This window comes from Elgaria multicarinata, chromosome 7 (genome assembly GCF_023053635.1).
Source record: "Elgaria multicarinata webbii isolate HBS135686 ecotype San Diego chromosome 7, rElgMul1.1.pri, whole genome shotgun sequence".
NCBI classification, from domain to species: domain Eukaryota; kingdom Metazoa; phylum Chordata; class Lepidosauria; order Squamata; family Anguidae; genus Elgaria; species Elgaria multicarinata.
The window spans coordinates 106,959,983-106,978,235 of NC_086177.1; the positions used below are offsets into that span (position 1 = coordinate 106,959,983).

General features: G+C 44.2%; 1 protein-coding gene across 1 annotated transcript in view; it reads right to left on the reverse strand.

Moving 5' to 3' along the window:
* COL22A1 (collagen type XXII alpha 1 chain) overlaps positions 1-18,253 on the reverse strand; it is a 250,200-nt gene that overhangs the window by 74,979 nt on the left and 156,968 nt on the right. Inside the window, exons 24-28 of the mRNA XM_063131168.1 lie at positions 15,990-16,043; positions 10,752-10,805; positions 9,006-9,050; positions 2,532-2,585; positions 932-985 (exon numbers count right to left, since the gene is read on the reverse strand). Of these exons, the coding sequence (XP_062987238.1) occupies positions 932-985; positions 2,532-2,585; positions 9,006-9,050; positions 10,752-10,805; positions 15,990-16,043 (261 nt within the window). The remainder of the gene's footprint in view (positions 1-931; positions 986-2,531; positions 2,586-9,005; positions 9,051-10,751; positions 10,806-15,989; positions 16,044-18,253) is intronic.

Here is an 18,253-nt window from a genome sequence, read left to right on the forward strand (position 1 = left end):
TTCAAGTTAGAAACATGAAAATCGGCACCATGATAGCTTCTAAATAGATCCTTAGACTTGCCAATTTTGAAGCAAATCAGATCATCCCCTGATTTTTAGGGAATTTTAAAATTTTCCCCACCATTTACAAAACTGCTTTAATCTCTGTCATTTTTCAAGATACAAACATGTAACTGGGCACCATGAAAGGGTCCACAGAGGACCTTATGCATGCCAACTTTGAAGCAAATTGGATCATCCCCCAAGTTTTAGCGAATTTGCAAATATTTCAGCATTCCCCCCATTTACAAAACTGCATTCATCTCCATCATTTTTATAGTTAAAGACATATAACTGGGCACCATTTTATTTATTTATTTATTTATTATATTTTTATACCGCATAGGACCTTACGCATGCTGACTTTGAAGCAAATTGGATCATGCCCTGATTTTTAGCGATTTTTAAAATGTTAAACCTCAACCACAATCTTCATCAGAAATAAATATGTGTACTGGAAGGAGTGAAAGTGCATCTGAGGACAACATTAGCACTTCAAAGGGAACACACCCTCACACACCCTCAAACCAGTACTTTAACATGAATATTGGGAAGTTTTGGCTGAAAAATTGCCTAAAAATCCCATTAAAACCCCAACAATACTGAAAAGGGAAAATGTTTGGCTCAGCCTTACCCTGGCGTAAGTTATCTCTGACTGAGGCCATAACTAGACCTAATGTTTATCCCAGGATCATCCCGGGTTCATCCCTGCCTGAGCGCTGGATGCCCTGTGTGGCACTTAGATGAACAGGTTTGACCCCAGGACAATCCTGGGATAAACCTTAGGTCTACCTACAGCCTGAATCACAAGAGCAGAACAGATGATGATTTAAAAAAAAAAAAAAAAAAGTGGCTGACATTAACTGTAAGAAATGTGTGTATATATATTTACCTTAATACCATTTTTTCCAGGGAAGCCGTTGTCTCCCCTTTCTCCTCGATCTCCCTGAAAGAAATTCAAACACGAGACAGATGCTATTTAATAAAACAATCTAAGATCAGAACTGGATGTTTCAAGGAAAACATGAGATTCCCAAATCCATTTATTCCTTGGAACACTAATGTGGGAGTGTGTGAAATTAAGATACAATCCTATGCATGTATAGGTGGTGGTAGGAAGTCCTACAACTTCCAGCATTCATCAGCTAGTCATGCTGAGAATTGTAGGATTTCTTTTCCATCTAAGCTTGCACGGCATTGCACCTTAGAGGAGAAGAGGTGTGGTCTCGAAGGAGGGATCCCAACCATTCCAACAAAAGGGAAGAAAATGTAAACCTCTTAAGCACTGAAAGATGAATTTACGCAAAAAAAAATAATCAAACCGCTGACGTATTTTGAACATAAATTATTTTTCAAGACAGCAACATTTTCAAGACAGCAAACCCAACTTTCATTCAATACCAGCAGTTTCAAAAATGTTTAGTATTTTAGCAATGATAATTATTTCTCGAAGTATAGGATTTCCCCATTCTCTAAATAATTATCCAAGTAATCAGAAGCTCAGACCGGGAGTGGGAAGTGCGTAAACATTCTCCCACTTACCTCCTCCGGAAATATCCCTAGGTAGGGACTAGAGAACTTGCCCCATGAGTTTGCTGAACCCTGCTCATCCAGCCCTATTCCGGGGCTCCGGCCTGGATGAGTGCTTAGCCATAATGGCATGCAGAGGGAATTGTGCACTTTCTAGTTCCCCTGTAAAGTGCACTTTGCCTCCTCCTGTGCCAAGTGGGGCCTTAAAGGCCCTCCTAACCCAAGGGTTTCAGAGTGCCTTAAGGCCACGATTGATGGTGGTGGTGGGATTAGGGGGAACAAGGTTTCCCCAAGGCTGGGGAAATTGTGTATTTTCTCCCTCCACTCTAGCCTTGCGGGAATTGAGTATTTTCCCTCTCTGGATTAATGGTGGCCTTCATTAATCAGGGGTCTGGAAACAAAGCCCTATGAAGAGAGACTGAAAGAACTGGGCATGTTTAGCATGGAGAAGAGAAGGCTGAGGGGAGACATGACAGCACTCTTCAAATATTTGACAGGTTGTCACACAGAGGAGGGCCAGGATCTCTTCTCGATCCTCCCAGAGTGCAGGACACGGAATAACGGGCTCAAGTTAAAGGAAGCCAGATTCCAGCTGGACATCAGGAAAAACTTCCTGACTGTTAGAGCAGTACGACAATGGAACCAGTTGCCTGGTGAGGTTGTGGGCTCTTCCACACTAGAGGCATTCAAGAGGCAGCTGGACAACCATCTGTCAGGGATGCTTTAGGGTGGATCCCTGTATTGAGCAGGGGGTTGGACTCGATGGCCTTGTAGGCCCCTTCCAACTCTGCTATTCTATTATTCTATCTCCTTCCTTTTCACAAAACATGCAACAACCGCCTCACACCTTGGTGGGAGAACCTTATTACCTGTCTCTAGCTGTTGGGACTTATTTCGGTTTTTAATCTAATCAATTGAATGATAAGATCAGCATTATTTTGTCAAATGGTAATGAGCCTTACCTTTGAGCCAGGCAGTCCAGGTAAGCCATCAAATCCAGATTTTCCAGGTAAACCCTAAACAATAGTCAAACAAACAAAACAAATAAGTGCAAATCTGTTCTTTGGGCTAGGTATGATTTGGTTTACTTAGTACAAGATAGGACATATCTTCCACATTTCAGGAAGAAACTCATGACCACCCTGAAGAAGCAAGAAGCATACAGAGGAACTCCTTACACAAAGATCCAAGTCTATTTTCTTCATTACTAAGGGCTATTCCCTATGCCTTCATGATCTCTGGAGCATGGGTGAAATTGGGCTCATACCCTATGCTTGGGTCACACCATTGGATGCTCTCAAATTTTGCCCTGCAAGTAGTTGGTAATCCTTGAACGTCTTCCAAGAATAACTGGATGGTTTTTTTTTGGGGGGGGGGGGCAGCTGCAGATAAGACATCTCTCCACTGCCCAAAAGGAAATAAGTTATGCCACCAGGCACTGTGGAAATGCTGTGGTTGACCTGGATGAAGAGCTTATGACAGAGATCTGTGGCTTCGTTTCCAAGAAATGGGGATATTTCTTCCCCGTACCTAAAGACCCAGATGTCAACACAAGGGATGGGAAGAAGAGGCATGTACTTAAACGATGTCTAAGCACAGTTCAAGAAGAGTCACTTGATAACACTTAATTTAAACAAATTTAAATTTTGCTGTTTTAACTCTGTATTTTAACCCTATATCGATTTTGCTGCGTCGTTTTTTATCCTGGTTGTGCTTTTTATACTGTATTTTGTAATTGTGCTTTTAACCTGTTGGTTGTTTTATTGTGGTTTTAATTTCAGAAACTGGTGTTGGGATGGAATCCACGAATCCAAAGTCTAGGCCAAAAGCATGGGGGAATGCAAGTCCTTTGTATGGCAGGTGTTCAGAACCCCTTTCAGCCTGAAGGCCAAATTCTATTTTGGAGAAGCTTTTAGAAGTCACATTCCAGTCATGGGCGGGGCTAAAGGCCAACAGGGCGGGGCCAAAATGCGAACAGACGGACAACAAAAACAAAACCCCAGCATGTTTCATTTGAAAGCTCTCGCTGCCAGTATCTACGCCTTAGGACAGCCATTTTGGAAAAGGAAAGCAACTAATGATTGATGGCTGGGGAAAAGGGGAGTGGGGATGGGGGAAGAGGGTAGGGCCACCTGGGGGAAGACTAGAGGATCAAGTAGGGAACCCAAGAGGGCAGGATTTGGTCCCCAAGTGTGAGGTTCTGCACTCCTGTGTCAAGCATAAAAACCAGGGTGACCATATGGAAAGGAGGGCAGGGCTCCTGTATCTTTAACAGTTGCATGGAAAGGGGAATTTCAGCAGGGGTCATTTGTATGTTTGCAGCCCCTGGTGGAATTCTCTCTTCATTGCAACAATTAAAGCTGCAGGAGCCCTGCCCTCTTTTGTATCTGGTCATGCTAGGCAGGTCGCCCTAATCCAGCAGGGCTCTTCAGATGTTCTCATATAATAGGGTGACCATATTTTGGAAACCAAAAAGGAGGACAACATGGTTGCCATGTTAAAATTATTTTTAAAAAATAATTTTAAAACCTCAAACTTTAAAAAAAAAAATCCTAAAACTCAATGGATGGACAGATCTGTTTCAAACTTGGCATAGCTAAAGTCCTTGTTAAGAGCAATCATGGTGCCAAGTTTCATCTCTTTATCTTTAAAAATAACATTTTTGTAAAAAAATTAGATCCTCAAATTTTAAAAAAATTCCTAAAAATCAATGGCTGAACAGATGTTTCAAATTTGGTATGGCTAAAGCTCTACCTAAAAGCTATCATGGTGCCAACTTTCATCTCTTTATCTTTAAAAATGACAATTTTAAAAATAATAATTTTAAAACCTCAATTTTAAAAAAATTCCAAAAAAAATCAGCGGATGAATAGATTTTTCAAATTTGGTATGACTAAAGCCCTTCCTAAGACCCACTATCGTGCCAAGTTTCATGTCTTTATCTTAAAAAATGACAGAGCTATAAGCATTTTTGTTAATTCCCATTAGAGCTGCTCTTTGGAAAAAAATCCGGATTTCCCCTTCCTCTCCTGGATTTGTCATCAAAACCCCGGGCAAATCCGGGCAAATCTGGTCATATGGTCACCATATCATATAAGGGAGTATGCAAGTAATGTGTACCTCTGAGTGTGAAACAGAGAGCATGAAATAAAGAGAAGGTATTGCAAATGAATACAAATATCTGTGTGTGTGTGTGTGTGTGTGTGTGTGAGAGAGAGAGAGAGAGAGAGAGAAACGATTAGGGTCTCCACTAGGGATGTGCTCCGCTTCTAATCGGACTGGAGAAGCAGGAGTGGAGCAGGGGGCTTTGCCTGCCCTTAAGGCAGAGGCGAAGAGGATTAGGGGGCTGGCGGAGCGTGGCGAAGAGGATCGAGGTGAAGGCGGATCCTTTGCCTCGATCCGGAGCTCTGCCGGAAAGGTAAGTGGGGTTTACCGGGCCCTGCCGCCGTCGCCGTCACCCATGCGGTGACGGCGGCAGGGCCTGGTAACCCCCCTCCCCGCCCTCCTCTCCCTTATCTGCCTCCATCCGCGGTCCATCAGCATCTTCAATTGAGCCCTCAGTTCCAGCAGAAAGTCTGGGCCGCTTGCGGCCCAGACTTCCTGGTGGAACCGCGGGCTCAATTGAAGACGGCGACGGACCACGGACGGAGGCAGGTAAGGTCCCCCTCTCCCTTGGTCCTTTACCGGGCTCTGCTGCTGGGACTGCCTTGAGTCTTGGCGTGCATATGTATCCCTGGACAAGCTATCATGGTGGCAAGTTTGAGGTTTCTAAAGTGCAAATTGACGGAGTTATGGAAAGGGATGTGAATGGGGTGCCCGGTTTTCATAAATTCCCCAAAAATCAGGGGATGATGGGACTGCCTTGAGTCTCGGCGTGCGTATGTATCCCTGGACAAGCTATCATGGTGGCGAGTTTGAGATTTTTAAAGTGCAAATTGACAGAGCTATGGAAAGGGAGATGTGGACTCAGGTGTCATCAATATGCGGATGATACCCAGCTCTACATTTCCTTTTCATCAAAACCAGGTGAGGCAGTGGCTGTTCTGAACCAGTGCCTGGGCACGGTAATGGACTGGATGAGGGCTAATAAACTGAAACTCAATCCAGACAAGACGGAGGTACTGTTAGCGGGTGGTTCTTCTGTCTGGCGAGGTGATGTTTGCCCTGTCCTGGACGGGGTTGCACTCCCCCTGAAGGATCGGGTCCGTAGTTTGGGGGTGCTCTTGGATCCAGAACTGTCACTTGAGGCACAGGTGAACTCAGTGGCAAAGAGCACCTTTTACCAGCTCAGGCTGATATACCAGCTGCGCCCTTATCTGGACAGAGATAGCTTAGCTACAGTTATCCATGCTCTGATAACCTCTCGTTTGGATTACTGCAATGCGTTATACGTGGGGCTGCCTTTGAAAACAGTCCGGAAACTTCAACTGGTGCAAAACAGGGCAGCAACGTTATTGACAGGGTCTGGCTGGCGAGATCACATTACGCCAGTCCTTTTACAACTTCATTGGCTGCCAGTCCAGGTCCGGGCCCAATTCAAAGTGCTGGTATTGACATTTAAAGCCCTAAACGGTTTGGGGCCAGGTTATCTGAAGGAACGCCTCCTCCCATATGTACCTACCCGGACCTTAAGATCATCTACAGGGGCCCTTCTCCGTGAGCCCCTGCCAAAGGAAGTGAGGCAGGTGGCTACTAGGAGGAGGGCTTTCTCCGCTGTGGCACCCCGGTTGTGGAACGAGCTCCCCAGAGAGGTCCGCCTGGCGCCTACACTGTACTGCTTTCGTCGCCAGCTGAAGACCTTTTTATTCACTCAGTATTTTAACACTTAATTTTAACTTAAATTTAAATTTTACTGTTTTAACTCTGTATTTTAATCTTATATCAACTTTGCTGTGTGGTTTTATCCTGGTTGCGCTTTTTATACTGTATTTCGTAATTGTGTTTTAACCTGTTGGGTGTTTTACTGTGGTTTTAATTTTTGTGAACCACTCAGAGAGCTTCGGCTATTGGGCGGTATAAAAATGTAATAAATAAATAAATATAAATAAATAAATAAATAAATAAATAAATAAGGGGTGTGAATGAGGTGCCCGTTTTTCATAAATTCCCCAAAAATCAGGGGATGAGGGGACTGCCTTGAGTCTTGGCGTGCGTGTACACCCCTGGATAAGCTTTCGTGGTGGCGAGTTTGAGATTTTTAACGTGCGAATTGACGGAGCTATGGAAAGGGGTGTGAATGGGGTGCCTGGTTTTCATAAATTCCCCAAAAATCAGGGGATGATGGGATTGCCTTGAGTCTTGGTGTGCTTGTGTATACCTCCATGAGGTGTCATGGTGCCAAACTTGAGGTTTCTAACTTTAACAGAAAAAAGTTGTATACTTTTTTAGCTTAATGCGAGCCTATGGGGGGGGGGGGGAAACGGAACTCCGATCCGGATCCGGAGCTCCGAGCGGAGCGAAGTGGACATAGGCGGAGCGGGGGCGGGGCGGAGCGGCCTGATCCGCAAATCACGGATCTGGAAGTGAAGCGGAGTGGGGGGTCCGTGCACACCCCTAGTCTCCACTTGTACTCATGATCGCTTTCCCATCTTACAAAATATTCTTGTTAACAAAAATCAAAACAAAAAGCTAAAAGAAAATGTCAGATGATAAACTGAAGGTAAGAAACCCAATAAAACTGAACGATCAGCCACCGCAGAGAAAATCACCATTAAAAGGCATTGCAGGTGGTATCTAATCCTCCCACAACTCCATCAGGTGGCAGGACAACAATCTGAAAGATTCACAGCACTTTTTCAACCATTAAGCCTGGCCTCATTGATCCATGTGTAAAAAGAGGACAACATTGATGTAACTTTCTGTTCGATACAGCAGTCTCAGAAATGGCCACGAGATGGCAGCATTACCAAAGAAAAGTTTCCAAAGGCATAAGTAGAACTTTTTAAAAAAAATGTTCAAGGGTTGCAGTGCAGGAAGTAGACTTAGGGTGCAATCCTATTCATGGTTAGACATGGGGAAAAAGTCCTACAACTCCCAGCATGAGTTGTAGGACTTTATTTTCTGTCTAACCACACATAGATTGTGTGCTTATCCAAAGATGTTTTTTGTCACATTCCTTGTGTCGATATGGAGCTTCTTACAGGGGAGCAGTTTACTTAAGGGGAAATTGCAAAGCTACTTTGGAGGAAATATGGTTCCTGAATATATGAAACATTGTGCAGCAATAGGAGTAGCCTGCCCTTACCCAGTTCAAGCCAACACAAGAATCTCTGTTTTTAAAAAGGTTGAAGACTGATTGATATGAAGTCCACAAGAGACAGAAAGAATGCCACTTCCATCATGGATGCACAGGTAAGCTCTAGCTTTCCTAGATGGCCACACCTCCTACCCCTGGTTCCACCCCCCCCTTTCTCCTGACCACTGATCTTGGCTGTTGTGTTTTCCTCCATTCTGAAAGGTTCAAACGGCGCTCCTAGGCTAAGATGTGGTTACTGACAATAAGAGCTTTAAGCTACAATACACTGGTATGTTTTGCATTTTTGCTCCGCCCTCTTTGCCTTCACCCCACCCACCACTGGAATGCAGCCCCCAAGAGCTTCTTCAAAATTGAATCTGGCCCTTGGTCTGAAAGAGGTTCTGCACTCCAGGTCTAGAAGGCCAGGGGCTCCTGAGAGGTCTCATACTGGCAGCTCACTGCCCCTTCAACCCATCCTTCCCATTCTGCAATTTAAACATTCTTAAAGGCTGATGTCTCAGTTGCAAGGTAGGAAACTGAACCCCCACCCCAAAGGATGTTGAATGAATCCACTTTGGGGATGGAGCTCAGTGAAATTTTGTCAGCTCGGTCCTCTGGATGCCAGCTCGCAGATCCCTGAGCTGGCTTATGGTTTCCCATTTCTTTGTGTGTGCAAATCCCGATTTGTGCAAATTTGCAGTCGGGAATATTTACAGAAATCATGATTTGTGCAAAATTGCAGCCATAAATAATGCAACTTACAATTTGCGCAAAATTGTAGGCGTAAGTGGTCCTTTATGCCTGCATTTTTACATAAATTTTGCTATTTACATAAATTTCGCTACGGCTGTGGTTTTGTGCAAATTGCAATTTCTGTAAATATTCCCAGCTGCAAATTTGCACAAATTGCATCTTGTGGACAAAAAGAAAGACACAAGGTCTCGGTGGGCACCAGCAGACTGTCTGGCAGCTCATGCTGCTAGGGTTGGTCAGCCAGAGAGGGTCAGATAAGCAGTTTGCCTGTCCCTTCTCACCCAGGCCCCTCACAAACAGAGAAATGGCATGCAGTCCATTCATACACGCCCACCTTCTTCTACCCTCAAACGATATGGGCTTATTTTAGACGCATTGCCAGCCAGTCCCAAACACATACAGGTTTAAGATTCTACCTTGGGGAAATGAAAGCCCTGAAGCAACTTACAGGTGGTCCAGGCTGTCCAGTTCTGCCCACTTCACCAGGTAGGCCCTAGAACACACAATAAAAGCAAACAAAATGATCAGAGTTTGGCTTTTTGCAGTGGTACGATATTTGCTACCGCTTTGTGCAAAAAGAGGTTGTATAGGGTAGGGGTTAAGCAGGACCAGCTATTTTGCTGCCTGAGGAGATGGAGAAGGGGTGTGTGTGTGTGTGTGTGTGTGTGTGTGTGTATACACCCACCCACTCACCCACACCCACACCCACACCATGAAACCAGCTGGACTAGCAGACGAACCTTACATCAACATTAGCAATGGGACAAGCATACCCACCGCACCAGAGAGCAGAAGAATAATTTAGGGCGTGCAGGAAAAGCTATAGGGCACAAACAGTTTTGTCCTCCAAAAGAAGGGAACAGCCAGGGAGCATAGGAGGCATGGCTGAGAGGCTACTGCCCCCCACATCTGCCAGCCCAGCATCTGCCACCAGATACAATTGCATCACTCTGCCTAATGGTAGGGCCGGCCCAGTGATTAACACAATTAGCTGTGAACAGAGAAGTTTGCAGTTCTAATTTTACAGTAGTCACAAATTAAGTGGAGCAGGAAAAGCCACTATTCACTAGGGCCCCAGCTAGACCTAAGGTTTATCCTGGGATCATCCAGGGTTCGCTCCTGCCTGAGCACTGGATCCCCTTTGTGTCACCTAGATGAACAGGTTTGACCCCTGGATGATCCAGGAATAAACCTTAGGTCTAGCTATGGCCTAAGCCTCCAACTCCTGCCCCCATACTTATAACAAAGTGATCACAATACTGGCCTACCTTACAGCATTGTTATAAGAATTTCAAAAAGTGATGTGTGAGAAATGCTTTCAAGAAGTTCAGACTGGGTGCTTTTCACCATCCCTATTAACAATTACTTCAACTCCTCTCTCTCTCTCTCTCTCCTGCCTTTTTGCTTACTATCCAGGCTTCAGAAGAATTTGGAGGTAGCTCAAAACTTACCCACTACTTTGTTAGCTGATACTAATAAACTTTTATTCTGCTATTACTCTGGATTCATTTTACTACTACTACTACTACTTGTTCTGTGGTGCTTGCCACCACATTGAATATATAACAACAGCTAATATTTTCTTTTCTACTGCATATAATGCCTAATGGTACAAATTGCTCATATATATTGCTGTATATCAGCTGACAGGCCCCCTGCTATCTTTCCCGCCCGCCCCCCACAAAAACATTTTTTTAAAAGAAAAGTGGCATCTGTAGTGGATACGGATCACTAAAATGCCAAAATCTGCTGATAAAGTATCCAGTAACCACATTGCTTCTGTGCTGACATCTAACATCTTCAGCACCTGGAGAAAGAGGTGGTTCCCCCCCACACACTTTTGTATCAAATCCAAATGATACCTCTCTCCTTGCTAAGGAACATGCACTTCAACCCTCAGGGGACGTTCTCCTGCACAATCTCCATTGAAATGTGTGTGGGCTGTGTGACAAAGCCATACGTGTACCTGCTTATCTCCCAAGCATTTCAGTGAAGCCTGTGCAGGAAGAACCAACCAACCACCCCCGGTGGTTTGCAACACCTGGGTCAAATCCATCCATCTTCCAATCTGACACCTGTAAAGTCAGCCTCAGAAGAGGGACACAGCTGTACCTGTGGTAAAGAGAGGGAGCGCTCATGCTGTCTGGCATTGCCAATGACAACTTCCTATTAAAACAAACAAATGCTTACTTACTGGGGGTCCAGCAAGTCCAGGAGGACCAGCAACTCCAGGAGGTCCAGGGGAACCCTGTGAAGAAATACATGAGAAGAAAGTTACATAAAAACCCACTGACACATTATCTCCTCAGCATAGATCCATCTCTCCTTAGGGAGAGATCCTCCTGTTCCTTTAACAGCTATATTATGCCAGGAGGGAAGTTCAATACAGCTTTTCCCTTCGCTATAGCTCCATGGTGGGTAGAGCTCCACCTTTTGAGCTTCTTTTTCGGTGGCCACCTGCCTTTTACAGAGGAAGAGGTGGCAAGCTAAAGAAAGTGAAAGTGTAACATCCCTCCTCTGTGAACAGGGTGGGGTTGAGGTGACATGGATGCAACACCTGTCCATCCACAAGCAAGATTTATTTTGTTCAGTTCCATCTGAAGAAGAAGAAAAAGTGTCAACAAAATCAATCCTCTCTCCCAAGGGATCCATGGTCACCATGACAACAAATGAACATGCAGATCCTAAGATCCGTTTCTCACAACCGCAATAAAGCTGTGCATGGGCTGTACCATTTCAGACTCCCAAGGTTGAACGCATCTTTCTATCAAACCAAGAACGCCCTTGCTCATAAAACCAGGGAGGAGGCTAGGGTATGGCCCTTGTCCTTGGCAGATTGCTTTTCTATGTGCAGGGAATGTCTTCTATGCATGAGAATTCAGTCATGTGAGCTCCAATTGTAGAGAGAAGTCATACATCTCAGCCTCAGGAAACCCCTGAATTGTAGTTCTGTGAAAATGCCCTGTTAGAGGACCTTGGAATCTCACCAAACCACACTTCCTATATTTCTTTGGGCAGAAGCTATGGCAATTGCAGTGGAACATAGATAGCACCTAATTCTGGATTTGAGATGACCTTAACAACAACTCTAAGAAGCATCAAAGATCAGAAAAACTGAGGTTTAATTGTTGCAGATAAATGTTTGAAGATATGAACACTTCAAACGAAATAAGGAAATGAAAGGGAGACAGAAGGGGAGCAGGAATAAAAAATGAAGATCAGGAAGTTGTCCAAAACACTTTCGAGAAACTGCACAGAAGTGTAAACCATAAATACATTGTTATGCAATGTTGCTTTAAACCATCTTGTCAATAGAGGGAGCAAAGCGATCGGAAATAGGAGCAAAAGCATTACATGTCGTGGAAGAAAAGTTGTTCCACGACTATATTGATTTTAGCCCTGTTGAGCTACTCACATGTAGGGCTAATGTGGGGTGGGCGATGTGGGCACCCACATTCCTCTCCCCACATTATCCCCACACACGAGCAGACAAACATCTTTTGAGTGATGCAAATGTGTGAGATACACAGAACAGAGGACTAGCTAGAAAACAGATGTCTGCATTCAAATTGCCGCTGGTTTGGCCTAACGGAAATTCTGAGAGAAATTTGAGGTTCCTGCATGAGGGGGAAAATGGTCCAAGAGATTTTGATGGAAGCAAAGAGCGTTTCAATGACTAGTGACATTTTCAGAGGTGGTGCGTTATTATTATTATTATTATTATTATTATTATTATTATTATTAATATTAATATAGCACCATGAGGGTTGGGCTCTGCGCTCACCATAGGAAGCACTGATGGAGTTCGTTGGTCAAGCTGTGCTATTTGTGAAGGATGAGACCATCAATGGCTACTATGCATTGATGGCTATATGCCTCTGTGTACCAGTGGCTCAAGAACAGGACAGGGAGGGTGGTATTGAACTCATGTTCTTTTTCTAGGCTTCCCACAGGCATCTGGTTGGCCACAGTGGGAACAGAGTGATGGTCTAGGTAGTGAAACTGTGTAGGCTTCACGATTCATGTGAAGGTAAATCGTGTGTAGAACAGCGCTGCAGGAATTCAAATACTTGAAAGGTTGTCACACAGAGGAGGGCCAGGATCTCTTCTCGATCCTCCCAGAGTGCAGGACATGGAATAACGGGCTCAAGTTAAAGGAAGCCAGATTCCAGCTGGACATCAGGAAAAACTTCCTGACTGTTAGAGCAGTACGACATTGGAATCAGTTACCTAGGGAGGTTGTGGTCTCTCCCACACTAGAGGCCTTCAAGAGGCAGCTGGACAACCATCTGTCAGGGATGCTTTAGGGTGGATTCCTGCATTGAGCAGGGGGTTGGACTCAATGGCCTTGTAGGCCCTTTCCAACTCTGCTATTCTATGATTCTATGAATGCACCTTTTGCCCAGCCTTCAGCTTTGTGTACTTTTGCACAGCCTTCAGGTCTGTGGCAGAAGACGATGGATGGAGACCTATATGCTCAGACTCTTCGCCCTATTCTAGAGCTTCAATCACTTTTCTTTGCAGGCATTCAGGCCTAATGTGGGAGTGAGTCTATCAGGGCAGCATGAGCTCAGGGTGGAGCCAGAGGGAGAGCTGTGTATCCCCTCTCTACACATGATGGCCTTTCATGTGATACAGGTATGAAGGTGCCTTGTGGCATCCTTAATTCGCAGTAGACATGCACAGGATTGGGCTGCATCCTGTGCACATTTACTTGGGAGTAAGCTCCAGCTCACACACTTCACACACACATAGTTAAATTATGGAACTCAATACCACAAGATGTAGTGATGGCCACCAACCTGGATGGCTTTAAAAGAGGGTTGAAGAAATTCCTGGAGGCAAAGGCTATCAATGGCTGCTAGCCCTGATGGTTGTGTGCTACCTCCAGTATCCGAGGCAATAAGCCCGTGTGCATCAGTTGCTGGGGAACATGGGCGGGAGGGTGCTGTTGCACCATGTCCTGCTTGTTCATCCCTGGCCGATGGCTGGTTGGCCACTATGCGAACAGAGTGCTGGACTAGATGGACCCTTGGTCTGATCCAGCATTAGGGCTCTTCTTATGTTCTTATATTCCCAAATAAACGTGCTGTAAACCTGAAAGAAATCTGTCGCAAACATGCATTTCGAAAAAGGATCCCTCTAATTCCATTTCAGCCCTGTGAAACACAGGAGTTTTGAATGCAAAGCTGCATTTGCATATTATTGTTATTTTAATATCTTTTACCTCGCTGGGGAGTTTGCATGGAGGTAACGTTTGTGAGGTTCTTGGATGCTGATGCTAATAGGAAGCCATAGCAAGTACAATAGCGATTGTCTGCTCAAAACTGGCCGAGGATGCTAATATAATAGTAGGAAAATTACAGCAAAATGCTAACTACTTGGCCATTACACAGCAACGGGCCGATGGAGCTGGCTCCTTTGCCTTTTTAATCATCTTAAGTGCTTGCTTTATAATGCCACAAATGAGCCAAGTCCCAGGTTATTAAGCGAGGCGGACTGATGAGCCGAGGGCCAACATTATTTTAGAAAATAAATAGCTTTCTCTACTAAACAAAACAATCCGAAGGTGCTCCGAAGTGCCCAGAGGCTGTTGGAATGCTGAGCGTGGTTGGATCTCTGCACAGTAGATGCCCCTGGAGAGTACTGCAGGTTTCCAGCATGAGGACAAGGTGCTATGTGTTTAAATTTGTAACTTAATCGAAAGGCACACGTTGGGGATTTCTTGTCCCATGATGAAAAGCTTTCGTTTTCTTTCTTGTTCCTTTTCAACATTCTGCCCTTAATCAAAACAGTATTTTAAGAAGGCAGGCAGGAAGGAAGGCTATTGTGACACCTTGACCAGTCCAGACTATCGGGCTGGTGCAGAAATGGCCCAAATTAATGTCCACATTCAGGCAAAACAATGGTGGCATCTTGACTTGTCATCCAGCCACAGATGTCTTTGAAAACATCACTGGATGTCTCACCCAGGTTTCCAGGGTTCCCTCATAGAATCATAGAATAGTAGCGTTGGAAGGAGCCTATAAGGCCATCAAGTCCAACCCCCTGCTCAATGCAGGAATCCACCCTAAAGCATCCCTGACAGATGGTTGCCCAGCTGCCTCTTGAAGGCCTCTAGTGTGGGAGAGCCCACGACCTCCCTAGGTAACTGGTTCCATTGTCATACTGCTCTAACAGTCAGGAAGTTTTTCCTGATGTCCAGCTGGAATCTGGCTTCCTGGAACTTGAGCCCGTTATTCCGTGTCCTGCACTCTGGGAAGATCGAAAAGAGATCCTGGCCCTCCTCTGTGTGACAACCTTTTAAGTATATGAAGACTGCTATCATGTCTCCCCTCAATCTTCTCTTCTCCAGGCTAAACATGCCCAGTTCTTTCAGTCTCTCTTCATAGGGCTTTGTTTCCAGACCCCTGATCATCCTGGTTACTACCAAACTGCCAAGCTTTAAAAAGTGTTTCACGAAAAAGTGCAATCTACATACTAGGATTGTGGATATACTAAAGTAAACTAAGGTAGGGAAAGGTCAGCACATTCTTAACATGAAGAGCTAAAGGCCCAGTCAATTTGTCATTCATTGGTATAACTCAGGTTCTCTGATTTTTGGATTAATGCCAAATTTCAGGCAGTAGCAGGTAAAAGGCAAAACAGATGCTTCATCACCCTCTTCCCCACTACCAGCACCACCGCCACTAAAATGACACAGATGATATAAAGATTATCTATTTAAAAAGTAACTCCAAAGGGCTTGGTTTAGCTGGCTTGCCATGCATGCTTAATGCCAAACCAGGTCTCTGGAAAGTACTTCAAGTATTTATGCTTCATACACCTCCTGCAGTTTACATAATGTTCTCAAGGGTGGTTTAAGCATCCTATGAGAAAATGTAGACAGGGGATGGGGAACCTCAAGAGCAGGGCACAAATCCATCCCTCCTGGGGTCCCAATCTATCCATCCAGGGATTCTCAGATCCCCCACCCCCACCCCCATTCTCCTGGCCCAATTCCTCCTCCCTCCCAGCCCTGATTCTTCTCTTACACTTCCTATGCTTCTCTTAAGTCTTAATTATTGGCAGCAGGCTGTAAGATCTAAGGGCATAGAGAGTCCTATTTGTTTGTTTTTTCTTTGCTGATGATGCTTTCAAAGTATCGTCTACCAACGGCACGGCACTGCACACTACTGCTACTAAGTTATTCACATCTCAAAGGGCAGACAATAGACCACAAATAAAGAGCAGGTGCACTTTGCAACGGTGCTTACATGGGACCTATGCAAATAAACCAAACTAGATATTACATGGGGCTGTACATAACAGGATGTCCACACTGGAAGGAAATTACTTCTTGTCCTTAAATACGGCAAGGAGCTATACTAAAGTGTGGGTTCCATGCACGTTTTGTTAACACCTTATTTGTAAACCGTTAAGGACTTCTTACCGTAGGTCCAGGCAACCCTTCAACTCCTGGGACACCAATCTCACCCTTCTTACCCTGAACATGAAACAGAATATTAAAAAGTTACAAACTATACCAAAAATTTGGGATGCATGAGAATTTTGTTCCTATTTGCAAATCGTGTGAACGTGTCCCACTTGCTATTACAAACAAATGCAAATTAAAAATACACACAAACACACACATATTTTTTTTCAATTGTGTACTTCTAAACAAGTGCATTTTCCTGATTGATAATGCATATTTTACCCAATTAGGGAAAAGAAAAGATTCTTGTGTTTGGGAACTCAAGCGAAGTAGACCAAGCTTGGAGGAGGAATTTTGAGAAACTCCACCACCTTGAACATCACATGTTTATATATCCCTTATCAAGAGACAATGTCATGCATAGTTCTACTGCTCCTGTCTTGGGAGCAGGTGATGCAAGTAATCAATCAGAAACAGATTCAGACTCAAAAGACGCTGAGCCAGACACTAGGCAGTTAGAACCAGAGGAGGAGGAGGTTCACACGAGAGAAGCTTCAGCTGGAAATCAGCCCCTTCCAGAGTCTATCTCTTCAAGGCTAAATTCTATGCCTTCAGTAGACAGGGATTCAACTTCCGGCGGTGAGCATTCTGAAACCTTACTTGATGCTAGGAATCGCCAAAAACTAAAATGTTCAGTGAGGTTAGCGGCAAAGAGACAGGAGGACAGATTGCATGAGAAATCGCCCACGCATCAACCACCTTGAAGTTTTAGATATTTAAAAAGCCTTTTCTTTTCTTTGAACAGACAATTGTCTTCCTTAGTTTGCATAGTTTTTGCCTAAGGGGGAGTTTCACAGAAAGTGCCTAGTTTGTGTTACAGAAGTGTTCATTGCTTGCAATAAAGCTTTGTAAATTGCCTAGCACTTTGCCTCATTAGTCTCCCAGAGAAAGCTGGAGCCGCTACAGTACACAACAGCGACACAGACTCAACTCCTCATTTGACTATTCCATGTCAGAAAGCATCAGCTAAGTTGATGCTAAAACTCTATCACAGGAGGTTCCCTTAGCTTCAAGGAGCTCTTTACCCGGCCTTTTGTGCTAGAGCAGATAAAGAACCTGCATATCTCTAGTTACCTCTCAAGCCCAAGAAATTGTCTTAGCCTCTTAAGAATGTGTTTGTTTTTATTCTGTTTCAGTTTTATTGGGTTTTGTTATTGCATATCATTCTGAGAGCCCTGGACGGGAGAAAAGCAATTAGTAAAATGTTCTAAATAAATAAATCAAAGATAGTTGATAGATCCGAAGAGAAGTACATGGTACACTTTCCCGATTCCACACAAATAGTAAGATTTGTCTAATACGTCATTCACACCAGTGAAGCAAAACATACTCTTCAAATATCAAAACTTTGTTTGTGTTTGAACAAGAGAATGTCCATTTAATTATTCTAGTAGAGGTGGTAGCAAAGCTAAATTTCATACAATGACCCCTTCAAAGTGGAGGAACTTTAAAAAAAGAAAAAGTACAGCAACCTGCCAGTTTATATAAGAGAGATTTTTTTTTCTAGATTGTGCTTGGAAGTTCTGCAAAATAACACACTGCCTAATAGCAGGATAGGCACAGCTAGCAACTATGCAATACTATACATAGTGACTGTGCGTACCCTTTAAACAAACAAGAGGAGTATGAATTGCTTCAATCAGCCATGTGAATAATAGCACCTTTGGAATTATGTGTTGTGTTTGGTAGGCATGTAATTAATCTTTGCTGGGAATTATAGTTTTACTGTTGATTTAACTTAGACCATCAATCAAACATTTGCTGTCGACAGAGTATGTGCAGTGGACTGAAGCCCATATTTCCTTACATGCCTAGTGCTCATAGGAACATAAAGAGAGCCCTACTGGATCAGACCAAAGTTGTATTCATCAAGCATTCTTTTTCTGGGTGCTCTGTGCTGTGATTAGTTGAGGCTTCTGGAGGCAACCAATAGCATCTGCTGGCAGTCAAAACAAGGCAAGTAGAATCCCATCCAGTTAGGAGAGACAGCACAACAGGCAATGTCAAGGAAGAAGCCAACAGGGCCATGGATAGCTGTATGTGGGTCCTCTGCTGGAACTAGGGATGGATGGACTCAACCCTATCTGGAATTCAACAAGCCACCACTTTACCTGCTTGCCATCCTGTGTAAGCTGCTGCAAGGCCCAGAGAGTGCCATGGTGCTGCCCATCCTTTTAGTGAGCTGCCATTTTGTGTAACAATGGTGACTCTTGGTTTCC